The 23274-nt window shown below is 42.8% G+C and overlaps 1 protein-coding gene across 6 annotated transcripts in view; it reads right to left on the bottom strand.

The window, feature by feature from the left end:
* VCL (vinculin) overlaps positions 1-23274 on the bottom strand; it is a 266600-nt gene that overhangs the window by 25235 nt on the left and 218091 nt on the right. For all 6 annotated transcript variants that reach the window (XM_029609565.1, XM_029609568.1, XM_029609564.1 and 3 more), the window contains 7 exons: positions 22953-23143; positions 20584-20783; positions 19066-19194; positions 12219-12368; positions 11575-11683; positions 10798-11100; positions 477-601 (listed from right to left, as the gene is read on the bottom strand). In XM_029609565.1, the coding sequence (XP_029465425.1) occupies positions 477-601; positions 10798-11100; positions 11575-11683; positions 12219-12368; positions 19066-19194; positions 20584-20783; positions 22953-23143 (1207 nt within the window). The remainder of the gene's footprint in view (positions 1-476; positions 602-10797; positions 11101-11574; positions 11684-12218; positions 12369-19065; positions 19195-20583; positions 20784-22952; positions 23144-23274) is intronic.

The following is a 23274-nucleotide window of genomic DNA, read 5'->3' on the forward strand; positions in this document are numbered from 1 at the left end:
TCAACAATAATTTCATTCATTAAAGATTCAAAGAAATGGGTTGATCCAGTAGTTCAACAGCCTTGATACTGCTAAACTGAAGATCATAAACTGAGTTCCAGCTTGGGTTCTCACTCATCAGGTCAGTGAGAGCTGGGAGCACTGGAGAGGTAGTGCTCCTAGGCCCTCAGGTTCTGTAGTAACAGACACCCCTCCTAAACTGGATGTAGAGTAGGTTGCAGAATTGCTTCAAGGGAGGTTTCCTTAACCTACTTTAATCACAGTTAAGTTGGTGCAGTACCTGGAATACTTGTGTCTTTAGATGGGAATGATGTCACAAATTATGCCTTAATGTAAAAAAATATATAAGAAAGAGGGGAAAAAAATCAATACAAGTTTTTATGTTTTGCCATACTCTACCTACTGTAATCAAGGGAAAGAGTACTCAAACAGGTCTCAGATTTAGAGTAAGTTAACATCAACCACATCTCACTTACATGAAGCTGATCAAGATCAGGAGGTGGTGGTGGGAAATCAGGTTCTTGAGGCTGGAAGGCTTCCCTAACCTTTGCCACAGCTCCCAGGATCCTGTATCCAGAATCCAAAAACCCTTTCTGAAGGCCTAAATACAATAAAATCATACTTATGCAAAGAAAAGAAAGATCACAGAACAATTTCACGAAAGTCAATTAAAGCAAGTTTGCTTACTGTAAATTGTATTCTCTGTAGACAGCAGGATGAATTAGCCATGATTCATGGGTGATGTTATCTGACAGCACTGAACAGACCTAAGCTCAGAGCTTTTGCTCGACTGAGCATGTGTGGGAATTCCCACATGGGCATTGTCTCATGAGCCCCTTCAATAAATATTAAAGCTAAGCAGTCAATTCTCCAGGAAGGCGAGTGGTTATTTAGCATGGCTAATTCATCCTGCTGTCTATGAGAAAACACCATTTACAGTAGGCAAACTTGCCTTCTCTGTTGACAAGTAGGGCTGAATTAGCCAAGACACCTGAGAATTACAGCGGAGCATTTACCAAATAAGCAACCTAGACCCCATCATAGAGACTAAACTACTGGGTAAATGGGCTATTGCAAAAATGTTTGTCCAAATGTACTATCACTTTTTGATAAACTGTCCAGACAGCAATAGGACATGAAGGTATGCACTGACCACCAAGTTGCATCTTTGCAGATGTCTTCAATTGGTATTGCTCTCAGATGAGCCACTAATGCAGCCATGGATCTCAATTGATGAGCCTTGATATGAATGTGATCTGAATGCGTGCTAGGACATAATGTACAATACAATCCGCTAGCCAACTGAACAATGTTCGTTCAGCAACTGCTATGCCCCATTGGTTAGGATCATAAGAGATGAATAGCTAGCAGTGAGGCCTGATGATGTAGCAGAGACCTTTTCCTGCAGTAACCTAAGTCTCTTTTACAGTCTAAGGAATGAAGGGCCTTTTGACCTTCATATGCATGTGGTCTTGGAAAAAACAAAGGTAAGATGTTGACTCGATTAAAATGGAAAGTAGATACCATCTTTGGGTGTGTTTGAATCACCACTCTTATTATGGAAGAGCTGCATATGAGAAGAATAAATTAACTAATGCCTGGAATTCACCAACTCTTCTGGTGGACATGATTTCGACAAGGAATACTACTTTCCATTTAAGAAATCTGAGAGAAGCAGATTCCTATGGTTCAAATGGTAGTTTTATTAGTTGTACCAGAACCACATTCAGGTCCCAAGAAACAGGTGGTTTGATAGGTTTAGCATGCCATAAGCCTTTCATGAACCTGGATATCAACAGATGAATAAAGACTGGCCAACCCTTAATTTGAAAGTGGAAAGCTGCTATGGTACAAAAATGAACTCTCACTGAAGCAAGTACCGAGACCTGAGGATGATATAGAGAGAAAATACTTAAGTGGGTCTTTTGGTTCACATGTGAATGGGCCCAAGGAAGTCTGTAGACATCAAGATGAAAAATGTTTCAATTTAAAACCTTAAGGGTAGATTTTTAAAAAATATGCATGATTTGATAACATGCGCATGCCGGCGAGAGAGAGAGAGAGAGAGAGAGAGAAAGAAACAGACAGACATAATGGAAGGTTGTTGGGAAAAGTTTGTCTTTTTGCAGAAAAAAAACCAAAATTTATAACAGGATAGAAAACATGAGGAAGGATCAAGTGGAGATTGTGGATGGTGGTCTAAGGTCTGACAGCTAAGATTTAAATCTTAAAAATGCTGAATAATGCATTTAGGATGCAAAAACCCAAGGGAAAGTTATAGTATTGGTCCCTCCTCATGTTTTCTACCCTGTTATAAATTTTGGTTTTATCGGCAAAAAGACAAACCTTTCCCAACAACCTTCCATTATGTCTCTCACAAAAATGTGGAAAAGAAACAGTCCAAGAACCGATCCCTGAGGCACATCGCTAGTAACAACTCCCTCCTCAGAAAACGCCATTTACCACTACCCTTTGTCACCTCTCACTCAGCCAGTTTCTAACCCAGTCAATCACTCTAGAATAATTATATAGGGCACACAATATATTTATAAGTTTTCTATGCATAACCATGTTAAAGGCCTTACCAAAATCCAATTCTATGGTTACCCAATCAAAGAAATTGATCAGATTCATCTGACGAGATTTATCTCTGGTAAAACCATGCTGCTTCAAGATCTTGCAATCTATTGGATTTCACAAATTGCACTATCCTGTGTTTTAGCATCATTTCCATTAGTTTGCTCACTACAGAGGTCAGACTAACTGGCCTATAGTTCCCAGTCTCCTCCTTACTTCCACTTTTATGAATAGAAATCGCATTTGCCCTTTTCCAGTCCTCCAGAACTACTCCAGACTGTAAAAAAGCATTGAAAAATCAGCCAGCATGCTGCCAGGTCATCTCTTAGTTCCCTTGGTACTCTTGCATGTATCCCATCTGGGTCCATTGCCTTATCTACTTTGGGGCAGATTACCCAGTTATATTCAGCCTTTATCCAGCTAAATTCTAGCTGGCATCTAGTTATCGGCTAGAATATAGCCAGATAAAAAAGGGGCATTTTGAGGGCATTCCGGGGAGGGGCAGAGATATCAGACTAACCTAGCCAAATATTGGGTATATCTGATTAAGTTAGCCAAATATTAGACCTGCTTCAGGCCTGAATATCTTGAAAAGACATCTAAGAAGCGCTGTCATTATCAAAACTAATGACATTTTGAGAAGGTTACTCCTCTTCCTCCCCTCTCCAAAGCTTAATACGAAGGCCCACAGACCATACTCACCTACCCCCATTCCAAACCTTTGCTAAGATTAGGATGAGGCAGGAGTTGTATCCCCAGTCCTGATATTCGAATAAAGATGCTCAGGCTGCCTCCCCCTTCCTGCCCCCTCACCCACCCAGAATCATAGAGGTGCCTACCCCATCTCTCCAACCCTCCCCCAGATCTCCCCCCATATACCTTTTAGATCTGAGCTGAAAGCAAGGGAGCCTCTGCCCCGCTCCCTGCGCCTCCAGTGCTACGCTGATAAGAGGCAGCACTGGAAGTCTAAACTTAAATGCAAACTTACGCTTCCAGTGCTGCCTCTGTTCACTCAAAGTAGGGAAGCTAGTACTCCTTGTGGAAATAAATTCGAAATCTTAGAAAGGAGAGGTTGCAAGGTATCCTTCTCATCCTTATGAGATAGTGAAAACTTTAACTCTTCCACTTGATCCAAGGGCTGATTGCTCTTTGGCTGGGCATTGGAGATGGAACATCTGATATCAAGCTGGAATTCCTTTGTATCTCCTCCAGACTTTGCAAGATCTGCACCGGAGGCCAGGTCAAAATTAAGGGGACAACTGGACAAATGGGATCTGGGGGTTCTAGCTACAGACCTTGTTCCAACAATTTCAATAGTGACACTGCTTTGGTAATTAGTGGGGGTAAGTTTGACACTGTCAATCACTCTATCCTCATCAACATCCTCAGAAGTATTGGGATTTCTGGAACTGCTCTCTCCTGGATACAATCCTATCTTCAAAATCGCTATTTCACTGTCCTAACTAATAACACTGAATCTGAACCTATCAGTATTCATCAGGGTGTCCCCCAGGGCTCCTCCCTCTCCTCCACCCTCTTTAACATTTACATGATTCCTCTAACCATTCTTCTCACCAATCTTGGGATCAAACACTTCATCTATGCAGATGATGTGCAAATTCTCTTCCCCTTTTCTGACTCCATCAATACCGCCCTCCAAAACTAGGAATCCTGCCTTTCTTCCATCAACCTTCTCCTCACAGACATGCACCTCGCTCTCAACCCAAAAAAACTGAACTCCTCATCATTTCTAACAAACATCCTTCTCCACCTATCCCACTCACTCACTCCTCCACTTCTTTCCCTTCACACACCTGCAACCTGGGTGTTCTCATTGATAACCAACTAACTTTTAAACCCTTTATTAACTCTATCATAAAAGACTGCTATTTCAAGCTACAAACGATTAAAAAGCTCAAACCTTTACTTCACCTCTCTGATTTTCGTACAGTTCTTCAGTCTATTATTTTTTTCTAAAATAGACTACTGTAACGCTCTCCTCCTTGGCCTCCCCTCAACGTATACTAAACCTTTACAACTCTTACAAAACGCCGTTGCACGTACTCTCTCATGCTCCAAAAAAAAAGAGACCACATCACACCAACACTCATTGAACTTCACTGGCTTCCAATACAATCACGAATACTGTACAAAGCACTTTCCCTCATCCATAAAAGCCTTACAAATGAAAACCTCCACTGGATCAACAAGACCCACTCGCCCTGCCCTACAAGGAACTCTCCGCACACCCTCAAACACATCAAACTTATCTCTACTATGAACAGGGCCTTTTCTCTTGCTGGCCCTACTCTATGGAATTCCCTACCTCCTGATTTATGCACAGAGACCTCTACTCCTAAATTAAAAAAAATTAAAAACATGGTTGTTCCTTCAGGCCTATCCTGCACTCTCTTCCCTCTCCACGAATAATACTTAACTGCTGGCTATTCAATTATATGTATTCTCGCAAATGCCTCTCCCTCCCTCCAACTTTATGCTTCCTCACCCTCCCTTCTTCCTTCCAGTCACCCTAGGAGCCATATATGCTCGACTAGCTTTCCCACCCTATTGTGCTTGTTATTACCCCTTGTGTTCTCCTAGATCCTCTCCTCATAATCTCTGATGTAACCAGCATCTTACAATTTACCACTCCTAAACCTTACGTAACCAGCATTTTAGCTCAGTCGTTCTATGTTAGCTCATTGCAAATGACCACTAGCTCTGACTTGGAATATCCATCACTCTATGTACATTGTAATATAGTCTCTTGTATTTTGTAACAGTTATCTTACTTTTCCTTTTATCTGCCTAAGATACCCAGTTTATCTGCCTAAGACACCCAGTTGTCACAGTCCCCCCTTCTCAACTTCTTGATGTTTTATATTGTTTCATTCTCTTATGCAATTAATTGTTCTATGTAAGGGCCATGGCCCAAAAGTTCTGCGTTGTCTGTAAACCGATACGATGTGCAAACGGCTATCAGTATAGAAGAAACTCTAAATAAATAAATAAGTGCATTATGTCACCTTCTGGCCCTGACAACCTACCTCTCCATATTGGAGTTACTGATAAAGTAGAGAATAGCTGAGTTGGTAGCACTGCAGCCCAGTGTACCAATGATTAAGCACTCTGATCCTGTACTTGGAGCATTACTGGTGAAGTTCAATGCACTGTATGCTTTGGGGCTTACTGCATTGAGTGAAAACATAAGAACCTAAGATATGCCATACTGGGTCAGAACAAGGGTCCATCAAGCCCAGTATCCTGTGTCCAACAGTGGCTAACCAAGTCACAAGTACCTGGCAAGTACCCAAACATTAAATGAATAGATGTCAAACTACTAATCCTTATTGATTAATAGCAGTCTATGGATTTCTGCTCTAGTAACTTATCCAAACCTTTTTTAAAACCCAGTTATACTAACTGCCATAACCATATCCTCTAGCACTGAATTCTAGAGCTTAATTATGCGTTGAGTGAAAAAGACATTTCTCCGATTTGTTTTAATTGAGCTACTTGCTAACTTCATGGAGTGTCCCCTAGTCTTTGTATTATCTAAAAAAGTAAATAACAGATTCACATTTACCCATTCTAGACCTCTCATGATTTTGTAGACCTCTATCATATCCCCCCCTCAGCCATCTCTTCTCCAAGTTGAACAACCTCTTTAGCCTTTCCTCATAGGGGATCCGCTCCATCCCCTTTATTATTTTGGTCGCCCTTCTCTGTACTTTCTCCAGTGCAATTACATCTTTGCAGTGCCCAAGGACTTTTGCGTCAGACTGTGTGTTATTTTGCCGATGCTTTATGCTTCAAAGTCCTATGTGTCAATGGCACCGGGGCCTGCTGTATCAACAGCACTGGAGGAAGGTGCATTGGCTACACAGACTGCACTGATCAATGCTTTTTCAGCGCTGGATGTGCCATCACTTCATAGAGAGTCACTAGTTTTAGGTTTGCTTGATCCCGATGACTCAGCCTGCTCTGACGACAGAGGAGATCTCTTAAAGGAGCTCCTGCTTAATTGTACACAGAGGGCACATGAAGAGGTCCCACTCTGGGAGGAGGATAGACTATGGCTCCTCAGAATCTTGTGCAGTTCCTCCATTTTCCAGGACCTGGATTTCTGTGATTGCAAAGTCATGCAAAGTCATGCTGCCACAATAATGAGAATTTGCTTAGTCTTGGTCATCTTTCTACCACATATAAACAGTGGCGTAGCCACAGGTGGGCCTGGGTGGGCAGCTGCCCACCCAATTTAGACCCAGGCCCACCCAAGTGACACCAGAACTGCAAGGCTGTCGCGGGATCCCATCCCCGCGACAGTGAAGAGGAGAACCCATGCTTGGCGCGCCATCACGGCACACGTGGGGAAGCGGTCCTACAACCATATGGCCGACCGATCTTCCTGTTTGCGGGGGGAGCGGAAGCGCCGTGCACAGCTTCCACTTCCTCCCCCCAAAGCAGGAAGATCAGCTGGCCTCTCCTGCTATCTTTGGGCCGTATGGCCAGTGGCAGCAGGAGAGGCCAGCTGATCTTCCTGCTCTGGGGGGAGGAAGCAGAAACTGTGCCCAGGCTTGAATGTGTATGTGAGGATGAGAATGGGAGCCTTGTGTGTGTGTGGGTGAAAATCGGACCCTGGGTGTGTATGGGAGTGAGAATGGAGTCTTGAATGTGTGTGGGTGATAATGGAAGCTTGAATATGTGGGTGAGGATGGAAGCTTGAATGTGTGTATATATGGGTGAGGATGGAAGCTTGAATGTGTGTATATATGGGTGAGAATGGGAGCCTGGGTTTGTGTGTGTGGATGAGAATGGAAGCTTGAATATGTGGGTGAGAATGGAAGCTTGAATATGTGGGTGAGAATGGAAGCTTGAATGTGTATATATATGGGTGAGAATGGGAGCCTGGGTTTGTGTGTGTGTGGGTGAGAATGGAAGCTTGAATATGTGGGTAAGAATGGGTGCTTGAAAGTGTGTATGTGTGGGTGAGAATGGGACCTTAAATGTGTGTATGTGTGGGTGAGAATGGGAGAATGGGTTTGTGTGTGTGGATGAGAATGGGTGCCTGGATGTGCGTCTGTGTGTGCATAAGAATATAAGCCTGGGGAGGGGTGAGAAAGTGAGAGCTTGTATGTGTGTCTGCAGAGAATGTGAGCTGGGGGGGGGGGGGGGGAGAGCATATGAGAGTGAGAGCCTGAGTGTGTGAGGGAGTCTGTGAGAGAAAGCATTTATGTATATATGTGTGTGTGTGTGTGTGGAAGGGAAGAAGACAGTAGTAGAAAAGACACTGAAGAGGAATTAGGAAATGAGCGACAAGGTAAAAAATGGGAAAGAGAGACCAGGACCAACTGATTAGAAAAATACAAAGATCAGACAACAAAGGTAAAAAAAAAAAAAAAAAAAAAATTATATATATATATATATATATATATATATATATATATATATATATATATATATATATATATATATATATATAGAGAGAGAGAGAGAGAGAGAGAGAGAGAGAGAGAGAGAGAGATGTTAGCAATTTAAATATGTCATCTTTGGGAATGTGCATTCTTATATTTTTGTATTTTGCTCTTTCTTAAGTATTCCACTGTTCAGACATTTTAGTTTCTCAGGCTTTCTATTTTGGCTTTATCTACATGTTTCTGTTTCTAATTTATAGTCTCTTATTTCTATATTAGGTAAGGGTCGGTCTCAGTTTTGCCTGTTTGTGACAGAAATGAGTATTTCTAGCATATAGTTTCTCTGTAGTAGTAGTCCGGCCTGTTCTGTTATTCCCGTAGGTGATGTATTAATGTTCTAGGGCCTGGTGTAGTATTTGCATTGCTGCTTTTTCATAAGGTTGCTGTTTGAATCCTGAGAATCAGTGCTGTGATTGTTTGGCAAGGTTCCAGATGCCTCTTTCTTTGCAAGAGTTTGTTACTTCACAAAATAGCAGTGGAGGGTTATTTTTTGCTGAGATTACACCAGAATTTGAATTTTTTTTTTCATGTTACTTGTAATGTGAATTGCCCTAGCTTTGCGCTGCACCTGTTCTGATGATTAATTATATTTTATTGTATTTATGAAGATTTCTGGGTTTCTGCAAAGATGGTTCATGAAAGAATACATTAATTTTTGTTTTATTATATGATTGGATTTGATTGTTTTCTATACTTGAAATAATTGAAGTAAATTATTTTAAAGTTTCATACATGACACATAATGGCTGTTGCAAACTACTTAGAAAGTCATTCTAGGGTGCAGTATATGGCATTATTTATCAGTAAGAAAACAACTAGTAGACCTGCATGCCTTGTGCCCACCTATGTTAACCTTGTGCCCACCCAAAAAATCAATTCTGGCTACGCCACTGCATATAAAGCCTTTGAAACTTCCAGACATTGTTACAAAATCTTTTTTTTTTTTTAATATAGCATTGAAAAGTGTTGCTTGGGGGTCCTGCCAAGGCAGCAAGGCAACAAAATAATTGCACAAAAAATGATAGGATTAATATGATGTATTTTTAAGAGTGAAAGGGTACATGTCTGTGTTGAAGCTCAAAAAAAAAAAAAAGGCTCATAAGGCAACTCCTGCATGGAAATTCTCACACATGCTCAGTAGAGCAATAGCTCTATGAGCTGAGAGAAAAGGGTCCATTCGGTGCTGGATGACATCACGTACGTATCATGGCTAATTCAGCCCTGCTTATTGGTGGAGAGTCTTGGTTACCATACTCAGCCAGGATCATCTCAGTTTGTCCCTTGTTTCTTAATTATACATATTAAAGGATGCTTTTAACAAAAAGCTTTGTAAAACAGACTGAAATAAAGCCAGGAATTAATGAAGCATATAAAAAGGGAGGAGAGAATGATGAGATTTCAACAACCTTTAGAAAATGTTTAGAGATGGTAATCCTTTGTCATTATTAATACAGTCTATATCTATACATGGTAACACATTAATAGCCAAGTCTGAACTACCTTCAGCCCCAGTAGTTATAACCATGATTGCTCAACTGTAGTTGGACAGATTAAGGGATAGAAAAGTAACAGATTTATTCCCTCCTGCATTCAAGAGATAAGTGATATCAAATGAGAACCAAGTTCCATACATTACTTTTTTTTTAATCAAGACTATCAAAATATTCACTCCTGCTTCCCTTGGGTTCTAATAATATTCTGAACTCAGACCTCTGAAGTGACACGCTGATCTGCTAATACCTCACCTCCTAAGAGTCAGGTCAATTCAGTACGGTGCGCTCAGGCCGAGCGCACCATTAGCCCCCGTTTGGACGCGCGTTTTCGATGCACTATTATTACCCCTTATATAGTAAGGGGTAGTAGCATGTGGAAAACGCGCGTCCAACCCCCCCCCCCCCCCCCCCCCCCGAAACTATTAGCGCGCTCAACATGCAAATGCATGTTGATGAGCCTATTAGTCCTGCTCCATAAAGAAAGCAAAATGTGCAGCCAAGCCGCACATTTTACTCTCAGAAATTAACGCCTGCCCAAAGGCAAGAGTTAATTTTGGCCGGCACCGGGAAAGTGTACAGAAAAGCAGAAAAAACTGCTTTTCTGTACACCCTCCGACTTAATATCATAGTGATATTAAGTCAGAGGCCCCAAAAATTAAAAAAAAAAAAAAAAATTCTGCCCGCGGGTTGGAAGACAGACGCTCAATTTTGCCGGCGTCCGTGTTCCAAACCCGTGGCTGTCAGCGGGTTTGACAACTGACGCCGGTAAAATTAAGCGTTGGCTGTCAATAAGGAGGCACGACGGACACGCTAGTGTCCCTAGCATCTCCTTTTTTACTGCGGGCCCTCATTTGCATACTGAGTCGCATGCCCAGAGTGGCTTGGGCGTGCGTTGGGAGAGCGGGCGTTCACCTCAGAGTGCCGGCTCTCCTGCGCGGTTTACTGAATCGGCCTGAGTGTGATTAAGGTATCTTACTTCCCTGTAAGGGACACCCCTTCCCTCCATACCCCAAGGAAGCAGTTGCCAGCTTTGATTTCCTGTAATAAATATCTCGACTGAACACGCTGGCTGCATTCACAATGGATCCCATCAGGACTCCAATATAAAATTGCTCTGATGCAATGGCCTGAAGGCAGACGTACGCCTGCATAAGTATTATAAAGAATAAACTTTATTTCACAAGTAGAAGAACTTAGGACGTGGCCTCTTGGGCTCCCCTTTTACTAAACACTACAAAGCTTTTTATTCTCACCTGGGTCAGATATGTTTCCTGCCACAGCCTTAGCATCCATCACCATGGGGGAGATAGTTTTGCTCAGTTCATCTGATGCAACCTTAACAGCCTCACGGAATTTGGGATCCTCAGAATTTTCTACCTCTTTTTTGGCTACAAGTAGAATCCTGTTTGCTCGTCGTGCAATGCTTGTGGCACCAGCTACAAGCATCTGAGGTTGCATGTTGGCCATGGCAACTTTACACTTATCAATGTCTTTTTTAATGGCTTCTTCTGATGCATCCAGCAGGGACTTAGTATCAATTGCTTCATCCACCAATCCTAGGATAATGGAACAAAAAGGGGAAAATATGTATTTATGTTTCAAATGACCTGGTGACTTACAGTGTACCTGGTGTATTCTGAAACTGACAAAGACTACACTGACTTTTATACTTTAAAAAGATGTTTTAATTCATATTTAAGTCATTAAAAACATACAGAAGCAATAGTATCAAGCAAATGTACAGTATTTCATTCTGTATGTGGACATCAAATCAGCTCTAGACTATAAACACAACACAGCAACTGTAAAAGAATGTTGTCGCAGAAGAATTGTAACGAAACTACGAGTAAATTTAGCTGAATGCAAATTTTCTTTTAAATTAAATCTTCAGATTACTCTTCAGAAAATTAGAGAGAACCTTATGCAGCTGGCGGTAAGAATTTTTCCATAATAAACCACATGCAATCCATCTTCATAACAGCCCTACAGCAAAAAAGAATGTTCACATCTCAAGTTAAGAATTCCTATACCTGTCATCTTTTCTACATTGTCAATCCATTGGTTTTTCATTGTCTCAAAGTGCTCATAAGCAGCTTGGTTTCCTGGATTTCTCAGGAGAATGCGAGCAGCTGACACCACCTGTCAATGTTAGGACAGATATATATTCACATCACAAACTAAAACCTTGTACACAACTAATATAATGCTCTTTGGGGCGAGTCTTAACCCCTGATTTCTAACAACAGATAGTCATTGGCTCAAAAGTGTATTTGAATTGGACTCTGAAGTGAGTCACAACTTGGATGCATCAGCCACAGAACAGCTGGGCACCAGTGAACAAGAGAATGGAAGGAGACCAGATTCGCAAGGGGTTAAATATCCATTAACCAGAAATGATATACGGAGCCTCTTCATTAGCGTAGCTGCAAGTAGGACTGGGGCAGATTCTGTCTGTGCTGGAAACTAGAAGGCTAAATAATTTAACTACAATTAGGGTAAAATCAGGGGACACTCTTAGGTAGTGCTTCATTATAAATAGCTTGTCAAGGGCACAATTCCTTTTAGACATAATACTCCTAACAAAACAAATGTCTTTTGACCTGAAACTTTACCATGAATTTGCTGGAAATTTTTGTTTTTTTTTCATGAACTAAAGAAAGAAGAGAGCCTGGACCTGTGGTGTGAGATCTCTGGAGGTTTTCACAGCTGCCTGAATGCCCTCAACAGTGGTCTTGTTTGCAGTTCCAACAGCCGCAGCCTTCTCCGCAGTAGCGCCCAATCTGGCCGCATGATTTTCAAAGTTAGCGGCCCTTTCATTGAACACCTAAGACAGTGCGTAAGAGCAAAAAACATTTAGCAATTTGTGAAAAGAGAACGTGATGTCCGTGATCAGTCTTGTGATTGAAAAAAGTAACAAGTGCATTTTCAAAAGGGCTAGGTGCGTCCCAGGGAAGCGCATGCAGATTACTTCTCCTCCGGAGGAGCAGTAAGTAACAAAATAAAAAAAAAAAGAGTGGAGCAGACTGGGAGAGAACTGGGGGAGACCCGATTGTGCCGCCGTGTGAGGGTTATAAAATCCCCCCCCCCCACGCTACACACACACGCGTGCGCGCAGCCATTGGATTGTATAACATGTGTGCGCTTGTTATAAAATTGGCATGTCCATGTGCACGCTCCGGGAACCGCGTGCATATGGTCGTGCATGCCGACTTTTTCATATCGACCTCTAAGTTAGGATTTAACATGAAATACTGCACATCTGACACACAAAAAATAAAGTGTTTACTATAACAAAACATTCACAGAAGGTACCTCTTACAGTGTCACTGCCCTGTTCTAAAATACTCGTGTCAGTCAAAAATCAAGAAAAAAAACCAGACTATTTCAGATTTGATATTTCTTCTAGACTAGGGGAATTTTAGTTTGGATTAGTAATAGGCAAAGAGCATGAGCCCAGTCATATTAGCATCTCCCCCAACAGTTATAGTCAGCTCTGACAATGCTGCTGTCTGTGTAATATACTTTTTAGTAATTTTCTCTCCACAACAACAAAATTAATGACCCATTTCAGTTTTCTGGAATAAAACTTTGAAAAATGCATTGTTAGAACCAAGGTAAATATACTTTGTTTCATTTGTAGTTTAAACCTGCTTGTTTTGCATAGATGCTCTACACTTTGGCACAGATATTTTATGACCTCCACAGCCAGCAAGAGCCTGGATTTCTAGAGACAAAAAGCTAATGCACTGGAGATTAGTGTTCAACAGCCAAGAATCTTAAAACATATCCTTAACATCTAAACACTAACAAAATATTACTGTTAAAAGAGATGAATTACTAGTATCCTTCTTGTACACACAAGTCATCAGTTAGGCCTTTTACTAAACATTACTTATTACTAACCAAACAAGATAAAGTAATAAAAAAAAAGGTCTCAGAATTCTCTCATTTCTGTTTCTCTCTCTCCTTCAAGACTTCACTCCTTTCCATTCCTTCTCTATGCTCACTGGAACCTCAGTGGATTGTACCCAGTGGAAGGAAGGCTTTTTCAAAAAAGATTTTATGGAGAAATGAATGAATGTGTCATGATTTTTTGATTTACTGCTGATCAGATTTTCTGGCTACTGTATTTTATTTGTGTTTTACGTATGTTTTATGCTTGTTAACTGCTTCAACATCTAATTGATATACACTGAATATACATTTTTAATAAACTAAGCTAGCTTAATATTTAAGGCAGAGCTGTAAAGGGACGGTTTAATAAGCAGCTCTAAGCCTACTGTGGGTTTTTACTTACATTTTAGCAAGGGTTTGTTTAGTGCAGGTACATGCTCAAAGGCAGATGTTAAACTTCCCTGGTCTGACAAGTCCTCCCTCCCTCCTCAGGTTGCCGAACTCTCTTCCTCGAGGGCTGGCTCTACGGGCAAGGCACTCTGGGGATCCTCCCTTTTTTGTACTGACCTTTCAATGCTTGCTGTCCAGCAGGTCCCTCAGGCACTTAATCATTTATTCATTCACTTACTGCCAATTGGTCCCTCCACTGTCACATGTCCGTGAATGGACCAATTCCCTTTCAGAAGACTGTCCTGAAAGCGGATTGGTCCTTTCACGGACATGTAATCAGTGAAAAGGATGAATCAGGAACAGCCCTGCTGGAGGAGCAGGGGCAGATTGACCTATAGGGGGATCGGGTTTCCCCCGGTGGGCCGGTCACTCCTGTCACGTGATATTTTTTTTTTGTATTATAAAATTTCCAACCAAAGTATTAGGGGGCGCCGCGAGCAGTGGTATCCAGAGGGGAGCCAATGCCCCCGGGCGCAAGGAGGCTCATGCGGCCTTTGAGCAGCGACACGTATAGAGCAGGCAGATCGGCAGGGCCGTGGTGAGGTTCATGTCACCACGGCCCAAACAAAAAGATCGTGTTGAACGCGCTGATGCTCCTCCTCCTTCCTGCCCGTGCGGCCCTGGAAGTAAATGTTGCTGGAGCCGCGTGGGCAGGAAGGAGGAGGGGCATCAGTGCATGCAGAAGAGGAGCAGCGCTTACGGGCCGCCGTGAATCCCAAGTCGCAGCGGCCCGAGAAGAGGAAGAGGCCCGATAGCAGGGCCGCCGCAGAGCCCATCCTGCGGCGACCCGCGAAGAGGAGGCCCAGAGGTAAGAGAGAGGCTGAGGGTCTGTAGAGTGTGTGGGTGCGTGTATGAGATGAGTTGAGAAATTGTGTGCGGGAGTGAGGATCTGAATGTTTGCAGAGACAGCATGAGAGAGCCTCTGTGTGTGAGAGAGAGAGACAGCATGTGAGAGTGAGAGCCTGTGTGTGTGTGTATATATGAATGATTGTATGAGAGAGAGCATGTGACAGTGAGAGTCTGTGCTTGAGTAAGACAGCATGTGGGAGTGAGAGAGAGCCTGTGTGTGTGAAAGTCAGACAGCATGTGCCAGTGAGAGCCTGTGTGTATGAATGATTGTATGAGAGACAGCATGTGACAGTGAGAGGCTGTGTGTGTGTATGAGAAGAGAGAGAAAACATCTGAGAATGAGAACCTGAGTGTGTGTTTGAGGGAAGAAGATGGAGAGAAAAGAAATAGAACAAAAAAGACAATATAAAAGGAATTGGCAAAAAAATAAGAAAGGGAAGGTGGAAAAAAAAAAGCCTGTGACCAACCGATTAGAAAACTAAGATCAGACAGCAAAGGTAAAAAAAAAAAAAAAGTACTTTAGTGATTGGCACATGTAATCTTTGGTAATGTGCAAGAGTAGCACTTTCTCTACGGATCTCACAATGTATGAGATCAGCATGGAAAAAGTGGAAGCCCACGGGGCCTGCACAGAGGAGTCAGCAGAATGGGCTTCAGTGTCAGTAGCAGCAATCGGCGCCTCCCCAATAGCCATGCGGCAGCAGTGACAGTGGCAGCAGAGGAATGAGAGAGGTTCCAAGGTTGTTGGCAAAAGAAAGAGAGGGGGGTCTGCCTTTAGTGTGTACATGTGTATGAATGGGACTCTGCCTGGGGGTGTAGGTGTGTGAATGCATAGGTGTCTGCCTGGGGGTCTGTGTGTGAGAATGAATGTGTGCATGCCTGGGGGATGGGGAGGGAGTGGTGTGAAAATGAATGGGAGCCTGCCTGGGGGTCAGTGTGTGTGTGTGTGTGTGTGTGTGTGTGTGTAGGGAGAGTGTCTTAGAGCCTGAGAGTGTGTCAGTGTCAGTGAGAGCGAGAGGTTATGGTTGGGTATAAGAGCATGAATGTGTATGTATGTGGCAGTGTATGTGTGAGAGAATGGACATGTATGTGTGAGAGAGAGGATAACCTCCTAATCCTCGACAATATCAGGGTGACTGGAAATCAAGAGCTCCCACAGAAGGGGACAGCAGGGGCTTTTTAAAATCCTTATTAGTTTTAATTATTGAATGTTATTTGATATATGTGCTGTTTTGAAATATTTTATTAGTGTTTGGGACATTGTAAAAAATGTATATGATTTTAATTAATAGAAATTCTATTTATCAGTAGTTTTAAAATATTCTTTTATTATGGTTTAACTATTATAACTGATGCTTTATGTTTCTTGATTTTATTTGTTTTATGAGGAATGGTGGTTCTATTTTTCTATTGTTAATACATGGAGTCTGGCTTCTTGGAGTTTCCATTTCAGTTTTTGTCATTTGTGCTCCTTCATTTTGTATTCTGTATTTGGTGAGAGTTTGTGTTCTGCATGCAAAGACTGAGATGAAGCATTCTTTTAGCATGTGGTTTCTCTGTAGGGATCTGAAGTAGCTTGGCCTGTTCTGTTTTCCTGATAGGTGTATTGATATTTTAGATTCTGATGTAATATTTGTGGTATTCTTTTTCATAGGTGGGGTTGTTATTCTTTGAGTGTTGGCAAATAGTACTGTGTTGATATGGGAGGACCATACCGAAATATAGGGGTGTGCACATATATATGTAAATTATATTGAATATGTAATTGGGTACCCATGGGCCAGTATGGAGAAAAATCTCTCGGGCCACTATTTTCCCACAATCCGCCCCTGTGGAGGAGGTTCCCTATCAAGGATTCCCTGGAGTGGGAGGGGGGATTAACAGGCTGGGAAGTCTGCATGGGCCTTTTATTTTCTCTAAGGGGAGCAAGAAGCATATCAGGGAAGAAGAAAGGAACCGGTTAGACAATCTGCATTTAAATGATAGCACAAAAAAGGGAGGATTCCTGGACCTGGACCACCTTGCCCGCTGGACCAGACCTTACAGAGGGGGTTTAGCATGCTGGGGTGGGAGATAGGACTTTTTTCTTTAAACACAGATTGGCATGCAAATAGCCTCTGAATAAAAAAAAAAGCACGCTTTTTACTTCTAGCATGCTTTTTTTTTTTTTTTTTTTTTACGTGTGGATCATTTGCATGCCATTAGTACTGCATCCCACGGGGACCCTGTGTTTTAACACCAGTGCAAAGAAAAATCTGCGCTACAATGTAAAGGCAATTTTAGTGCTTTTTTTTTTTTTTTTTTTTTAAAGAATAGCCCCCGCAAGAGCAAGGCTTTCATTCAGAATTCACTGCTTGACAAAGAACATCACAGGGCCGGCCGACCACAGATCCCCCTCCCCTGTCGCCGGAACAAAATTTAGACTGTAATCTATCCTAGGCAGAAGAATTTAAACCTGAGTCACACTGCTACAAGCACTGCACACTGACAGCATTAATATAGGAAGCATTATTATATTAATCAACTTGCAAAGCTCAGCTCAAAAGTAACTTCTCACCCACAGGGCCCATGCAGATCACTTACACAACTATCTTAGCCTCAGCTAGTCAGAGGAGCATCATTTCTGGATACTGTGGCTTCATTGGCTAGCAATGTGCTAAATGTACATTGTGCATGGCCTATAATCTTAAAATGACTTTATAATAGAGTGATCATGTAGTTATGTTCTAAAATGCCATAGAAGTAAAATAAGGACTATCTTAGCCTGCCCTTCTAAAGGGAGCTATATGGTCATTTTATTTTGTGATCTTTGTAGAATAGGCCACAAACTAGAGCATTTGACATTTCTTCCATGTGGCAAAGAAATTGCCCAAGCAAGCACTAAATGGGGAAAGAATGCAGTCACATAGCTTTGGGGCGGATTTTCAGAGCCCTGCTCGCCTAAATCCGCCCAAATCCAGGCGGATTTAGGCGAGCAGGGCCCTGCGCGCCGGTGAGCCTATTTTACATAGGCCTACCGGCGCGCGCAGAGCCCCGGGACTCGCGTAAGTCCCGGGGTTTTCGGAGGGGGCGTGTCGGGGGCGTGTCTGGGGGCGGGACCGAGCGCAGCGGCGTTTTCGGGGCGTGTCGGCAGCGTTTTGGGGGCGGGTCCGGGGGCGTGGCTACGGCCCGGGGCGGTCCGGGGGCGTGGCCGCGCCCTCCGTACCCGCCCCCAGGTCGCATCCCGGCGCGCAAGAGGCCCGCTGGCGCGCGGGGATTTACGCCTCCCTCTGGGAGGCGTAAATCCCCCGACAAAGGTAAGTGGGGGGGCTTAGACAGGGCCGGGTGGGTGGGTTAGGTAGGGGAAGGGAGGGGAAGGTGAGGGGAGGGCAAAAGGAAGTTCCCTCCGAGGCCGCTCCGATTTCGGAGCGGCCTCGGAGGGAATGGGGGTAGGCTGCGCGGCTCGGCGCGCGCCGGCTATACAAAATCAATAGCCTTGCGCGCGCCGATCCAGGTTTTTAGCAGATACGCGCGGCTCCGCGCGTATCTACTAAAATCCAGCTTACTTTTGCTTGCGCCTGATGCGCCAGCAAAAGTAGGCCAATTCGCGCTATTTGAAAATCTACCCCTCTATGAATATTTAAAAAAAAAATAGATTTGAAGGCTAGGGAGTGATGGTGTGGGAGTGTGTATTCATGTGTGGCCTTAGATAGGATTGTGGTACTCATGCAAGGCAGTTAAGAGGTTGCAGAATGCTGGCCAGCACACCTGTCCGAAAGTCCCTCTCCAGCAGCCTGATCCAGAACAAAGCTGAAGCGGTATCCCACAAAACAACTGTAATGTAAATTCAAAGTTTAGAAAGCAAGCAAGGGCTCAGGGAGGAGTGTAGATGTGTGCCTAGGGTGGTGTCTGGGGAGAGGCTGTAGGGGTGGGAACGAGAGTGGAGCGTGTTGGACGTGTGTGTAGGTGTGTTGTGAAAACAATACATTACTATCTGCTTAATTTTTTCCCCCATCTGTGTCTGTTTGCCTTTCTTGCTTTGGTTCAAACTTCTAAGCAAAATGCTTTAGAACTGAAGCAGTTGCCAACTTTCCGCAACTTCTAACTGATTCACATAAAACTGTCTTTTTTTTTTTTTTTTTTTAGGACTCATTCTCCAAATTCTCTCTCAATATTTCTGACCTCATCTGAGATATTCGAGTTTTCTTCCAGCAAGTCAGATTTGGTGACTTTCCATCCCTTCTTTGGAGAGCTATTTTGCCGCCAAGGAAAAGACAGGGACAGCCTCCTTTTACATATTATTTCTAATGTTTCATAGGTTATGAAGCATAAAAATGAGACCAACATACCTCTTCTCTATTGGGGGCATCGGGAGGTGAAGTAGCTGCCACTGCTAACAATTTGATTGGTGTCGTAGTGTCACTAAAAACATCAGATACTTCTTGTGTCATTGCTTCTTGCATCTTTGCTTTTAAGTCCTTTAAAACACAACAATTTAAAAGTTGCAGCTTTAAAATAAGATAATGTCCCTGGCATAGTTGTTTACTACACTCTGATTCAATCCAAATCTCAATCTAGTTCTAACACGGACTCCTCAACAAATCTAGAAGATTCTTATTATCCTTCACACATAAGGCATGCGGGTAACCTTCATGGATTGGCAATTATTACCCTTAACAGTCACATGGGGTAAACCTGTAACCTGCAGCAGTTATACCATAAGAAACTTTTTCTGCAGACCATACTATGCCACTATATTTTACTTGGGGTGCGATTCTCCCCTCTGAATTACCTTAGAATGACACTATTCTCCAGGAATTTGCTGAAAACCAGAAATTTGTCTCCAGGGTGTACTTCCGCTCAAAGTAAAAAACCAAACAAAAAAAACCCAACTCACCCAAGTAAGTTGATACCGGAAATGAAGCAAAGTGGAAAAACTTAATATTTAGTTTTCATTGTTCATTGCATTACAGTGTTAAAGATGCATGTTCATTTATTAACCATCTATTACATAAATTACTAATGCAGCTATTTTACACTTATCCTAGAAAGACTCTTGGGGGGTCTCTCCAACAATGAGGGAAGGATTAGAGCAGGTTACTCCAGAAAGCCTTACACCAAACTGTTCATATACGACTGTAAAACAAAACCACTGCTGGATCATGGCTAAGGCCATCAGTCCATTATACTTATTCTTAACAAGAACTCTTCACTATAGCACAATTTGTTTTCCCCAAGAAAAGCACTCATAAGGGTATCCCAGTGTAGTGAAATTATGCCAGAAGGTCAATACAATTACAGAAAACCTCTTCATGCAACTGAATGTTCATTGTGGAGTTTACTTTCTGGCCCGGGTTTGCAGCTGCCATGTGCTGCAGGTGCATTTGAACCCTCCCCTCAGGAAGCAGACTGGAGGATATTATAAACTAACAGAAAGGGAAGACGCCCACACTTAGGAAATCACCGTCCCCTGCGATTCATGGGGGCTTCATGAAATATTCCATGAGCTGGAAGTGGGATTAAGCCATAATGGGGGCAGTTTTGTATAAGCCCCCCCTAAGTTTCAAATCAAATAGGGGAACAATTTACACCATTTTTCAGACAATCATCCCACCCAAGCTGCCTACACAATTATCCCTGCTAATCCATGCACAGAAATTTGGGGGGGGGGGGGGGCGCATTGGGCAGGCAATTTTATAACAAGGTAAAGCACCATTTTACCTACAGAAATGCCTTAGAAAATCACCCTTGATTCATATACACATGGCTGTGGAAATGTACTCTCTTAATAGCAAAACATTCAAAACAATATCATCTAATTTACTTCAACAGGCCATTAGAATTTGCATTTTATTATGAAATTGTACCTTTAAAGATTCCTGCAACTGAGCAGCAACAACCCTGGCCTGAGGAGTGTCTCCCTCTCCTCTAGCTGCCATGTCCGCTAGCTGTGCAGCCAACTGCTCCACCCGGTCACATTTAGCCAACATGTCTTGGCGATAAGGTCCCATCATGACATTTGCCAGTCGACGGCCTTCAGCCACAAGGCCCCGTACTGCAGCTTGACCTGCAATGGTAGCATACGCATCAGTATTCCACAAGGTGAAAGAGGAAAATATTATTAGGTATCCATTTCTGTACGTTAAACCTTACTTACATTTCACATTCTAGTGCAATTCTCCCTCAGCTCCCTTCTGTCACTAATCTGCTGCATTTTGAAGTTATGTGTATTAATATAAACCAACAAAATCAGGTCCTTGAATATTTTATTCCATCATCTCAGAAGACCCCAGGGAGCCAGAGCTGACTGGCTGAGCATGTGAGGCGGGGGAGGGGGGGGGGGTTTAAAAAGCTGATTAACAGGTGTTACTAGACAAGTTAGTAAAGCACGGAAAAGACAACAATGAAAGCAACGTGATTAACTTCATGCCCAAATATTTGAGATGCCTACTGTGCATGAAGGAATATTTGCATTGCATTAGAAAGAGGAAAGTTAGAAACAGAAACGTGGCGACAGGAAAATAAAAACCAAAACCAACATATGGCTTATCTCATTTGCCCATCCACCCAATTAATTTAGCTTTACAATTCCCATCCCCCCCTCAGAGAGCCCATGTTTATCCCATGCTTTCTTGAATTCAGATACATTTTTTTTTTGTCTCCACACCTCCAGTGGGAGTTTGTTCTACGCATCCATTATCCTCATTCAAATCTATCTCATGCATATTTATTGTGGATATCCTGAAAACCTGGCCTATTTGTGGGTCTTGAAGACTGAAGTTGACCACCCCTAGTATACATGTTTAGATCTTTAAGTCTGTCCCCATGTGCTTTAGAACAGTGGTTCCCAACCCTGTCCTGGGGACCCCCCCCAGCCAGTCTGGTTTTCAGGATATCCACAATGAATATGCATGAGAGAAAATGTGCATGTTATGGAGGCAGTGCATGCTAATTTTCTCTCATGCATATTCATTGTGGATATTCTGAAAACCCGACTGGCTGGGGGGGGTCCCCAGGACAGGGTTGGGAACCACTGCTTTAGAATGAAGACCAATGACAACTTTAGTAGCCACCCGCTGGATCAACTCCACCCGGTTTTATAACCTTTTGAAGGTGAGGTCTCCAGAGCTGTCCACAGTATGCACTAATTAAAAGTGCAACGTTTGGGCTGACCTGGTGGTACAGTGATGCTGTGCACTGCCATGTGGAAGGTCCCCATTTCGATTCTTGGATCAGCTTTATTGAGGATGTTGAGGTGGCAATGTTCACAGCCCCTTGGGGGTATGGAATCATATCATAAGGGAGGTAGCTGCTAGCCAGATCAGGAGCCCTGGTAAGGACCAGATAGAACAGTGAAGAGTGGGTCTATTAAAATAGGGGAAAAATCTTCTGGTAGTTGCAATTGAAGGCTCATGATGCCATAATCCAAGTACTGGTTCCAACTGAGGTGGAAGAAAATGGAGAAAGAACGAACTACCACAACCACCCCCCCCCCCCCCACCCCAAAAAAAGATTAACTGCTGAGGTTAGGAAGGAATTTTTTCAGGGTCAGCAATATCAGCTTAAGAAAATGATGAGGTTACTCATATCTTTTAGAACAGCCCAATCAGTTAAGAACTGGCGTCCAGGCAAGAGATTTATTTTCAAATTGAGAAAGGGGGGGGACAGTAGTTACAGGGATTCGACCACACTTTTTGGTGTTCTTTTTAATGAGTTCTCCAAGGATGTTAGTCAAATATGAGAAAACACATTTCTAGCCTCTTCACACGGTGACCGACACTGCAACCTTTTCATCCATTACATAGCCTTGTCAGTTCTGGGTACACTTTCAATAGGACAGATAACTGTAAAAAGTACACACATACTTTTAGCCCTCATAAAAGAAGCTGATGTTCAAAGAACCCACATGCACTGCATCTGAATAGCTGGTTATTTTGTGGCTATTCATCACTATTTCAAAAAACAGTGTAATCTGGCAGCAGCATGCCTACGACATGTATAATGTTTTTAAAAAATTAGACATGCACAGTTTGCAAACATGCCTTAAACTGTTCCAGAATATCTGTTTCCTATGCCACTAAAGCATAGAAAACCTATGCATGTTATGAAAGTATGAGTGTTATTTTCCTGTCCTTATAAACCCTGACATGGTTGATTTAGGCAGGCTTTTTATTTTTTTTTTAAAGAAGGCAACCAAATCTCTGAAAACACATCCATTAACGTGCATGTAACTCGCCTACACCACGGTCGTCAACTGTTGGGTTATCTATCCATCGCTGGGCCTGCTCAATCTTGCCCTCTAAGTTGACGGCTGCCTTGACGGGCCTGCTGTTTGCTACAGCTCGATTGGTTTTAGTCTGTAAGTTCTGTAGCGATGTAGCCAACTGCTTGGCCAAAGCACGAGCCTCTGGAGAGTCTCCTTTACCCCTGAGAAACAAGAAAGGTAAGTCTGCTAACAATTTGACTGGTGCTGTAGTGTCACTGAAAGCATCATACAGTTCTTGGGCCATGACCTCTATGTAAATCAGAATCATCCTTGCAACATTTTACAGTTAAAA

This window comes from Rhinatrema bivittatum, chromosome 7 (genome assembly GCF_901001135.1).
Source record: "Rhinatrema bivittatum chromosome 7, aRhiBiv1.1, whole genome shotgun sequence".
NCBI classification, from domain to species: Eukaryota; Metazoa; Chordata; class Amphibia; order Gymnophiona; family Rhinatrematidae; genus Rhinatrema; species Rhinatrema bivittatum.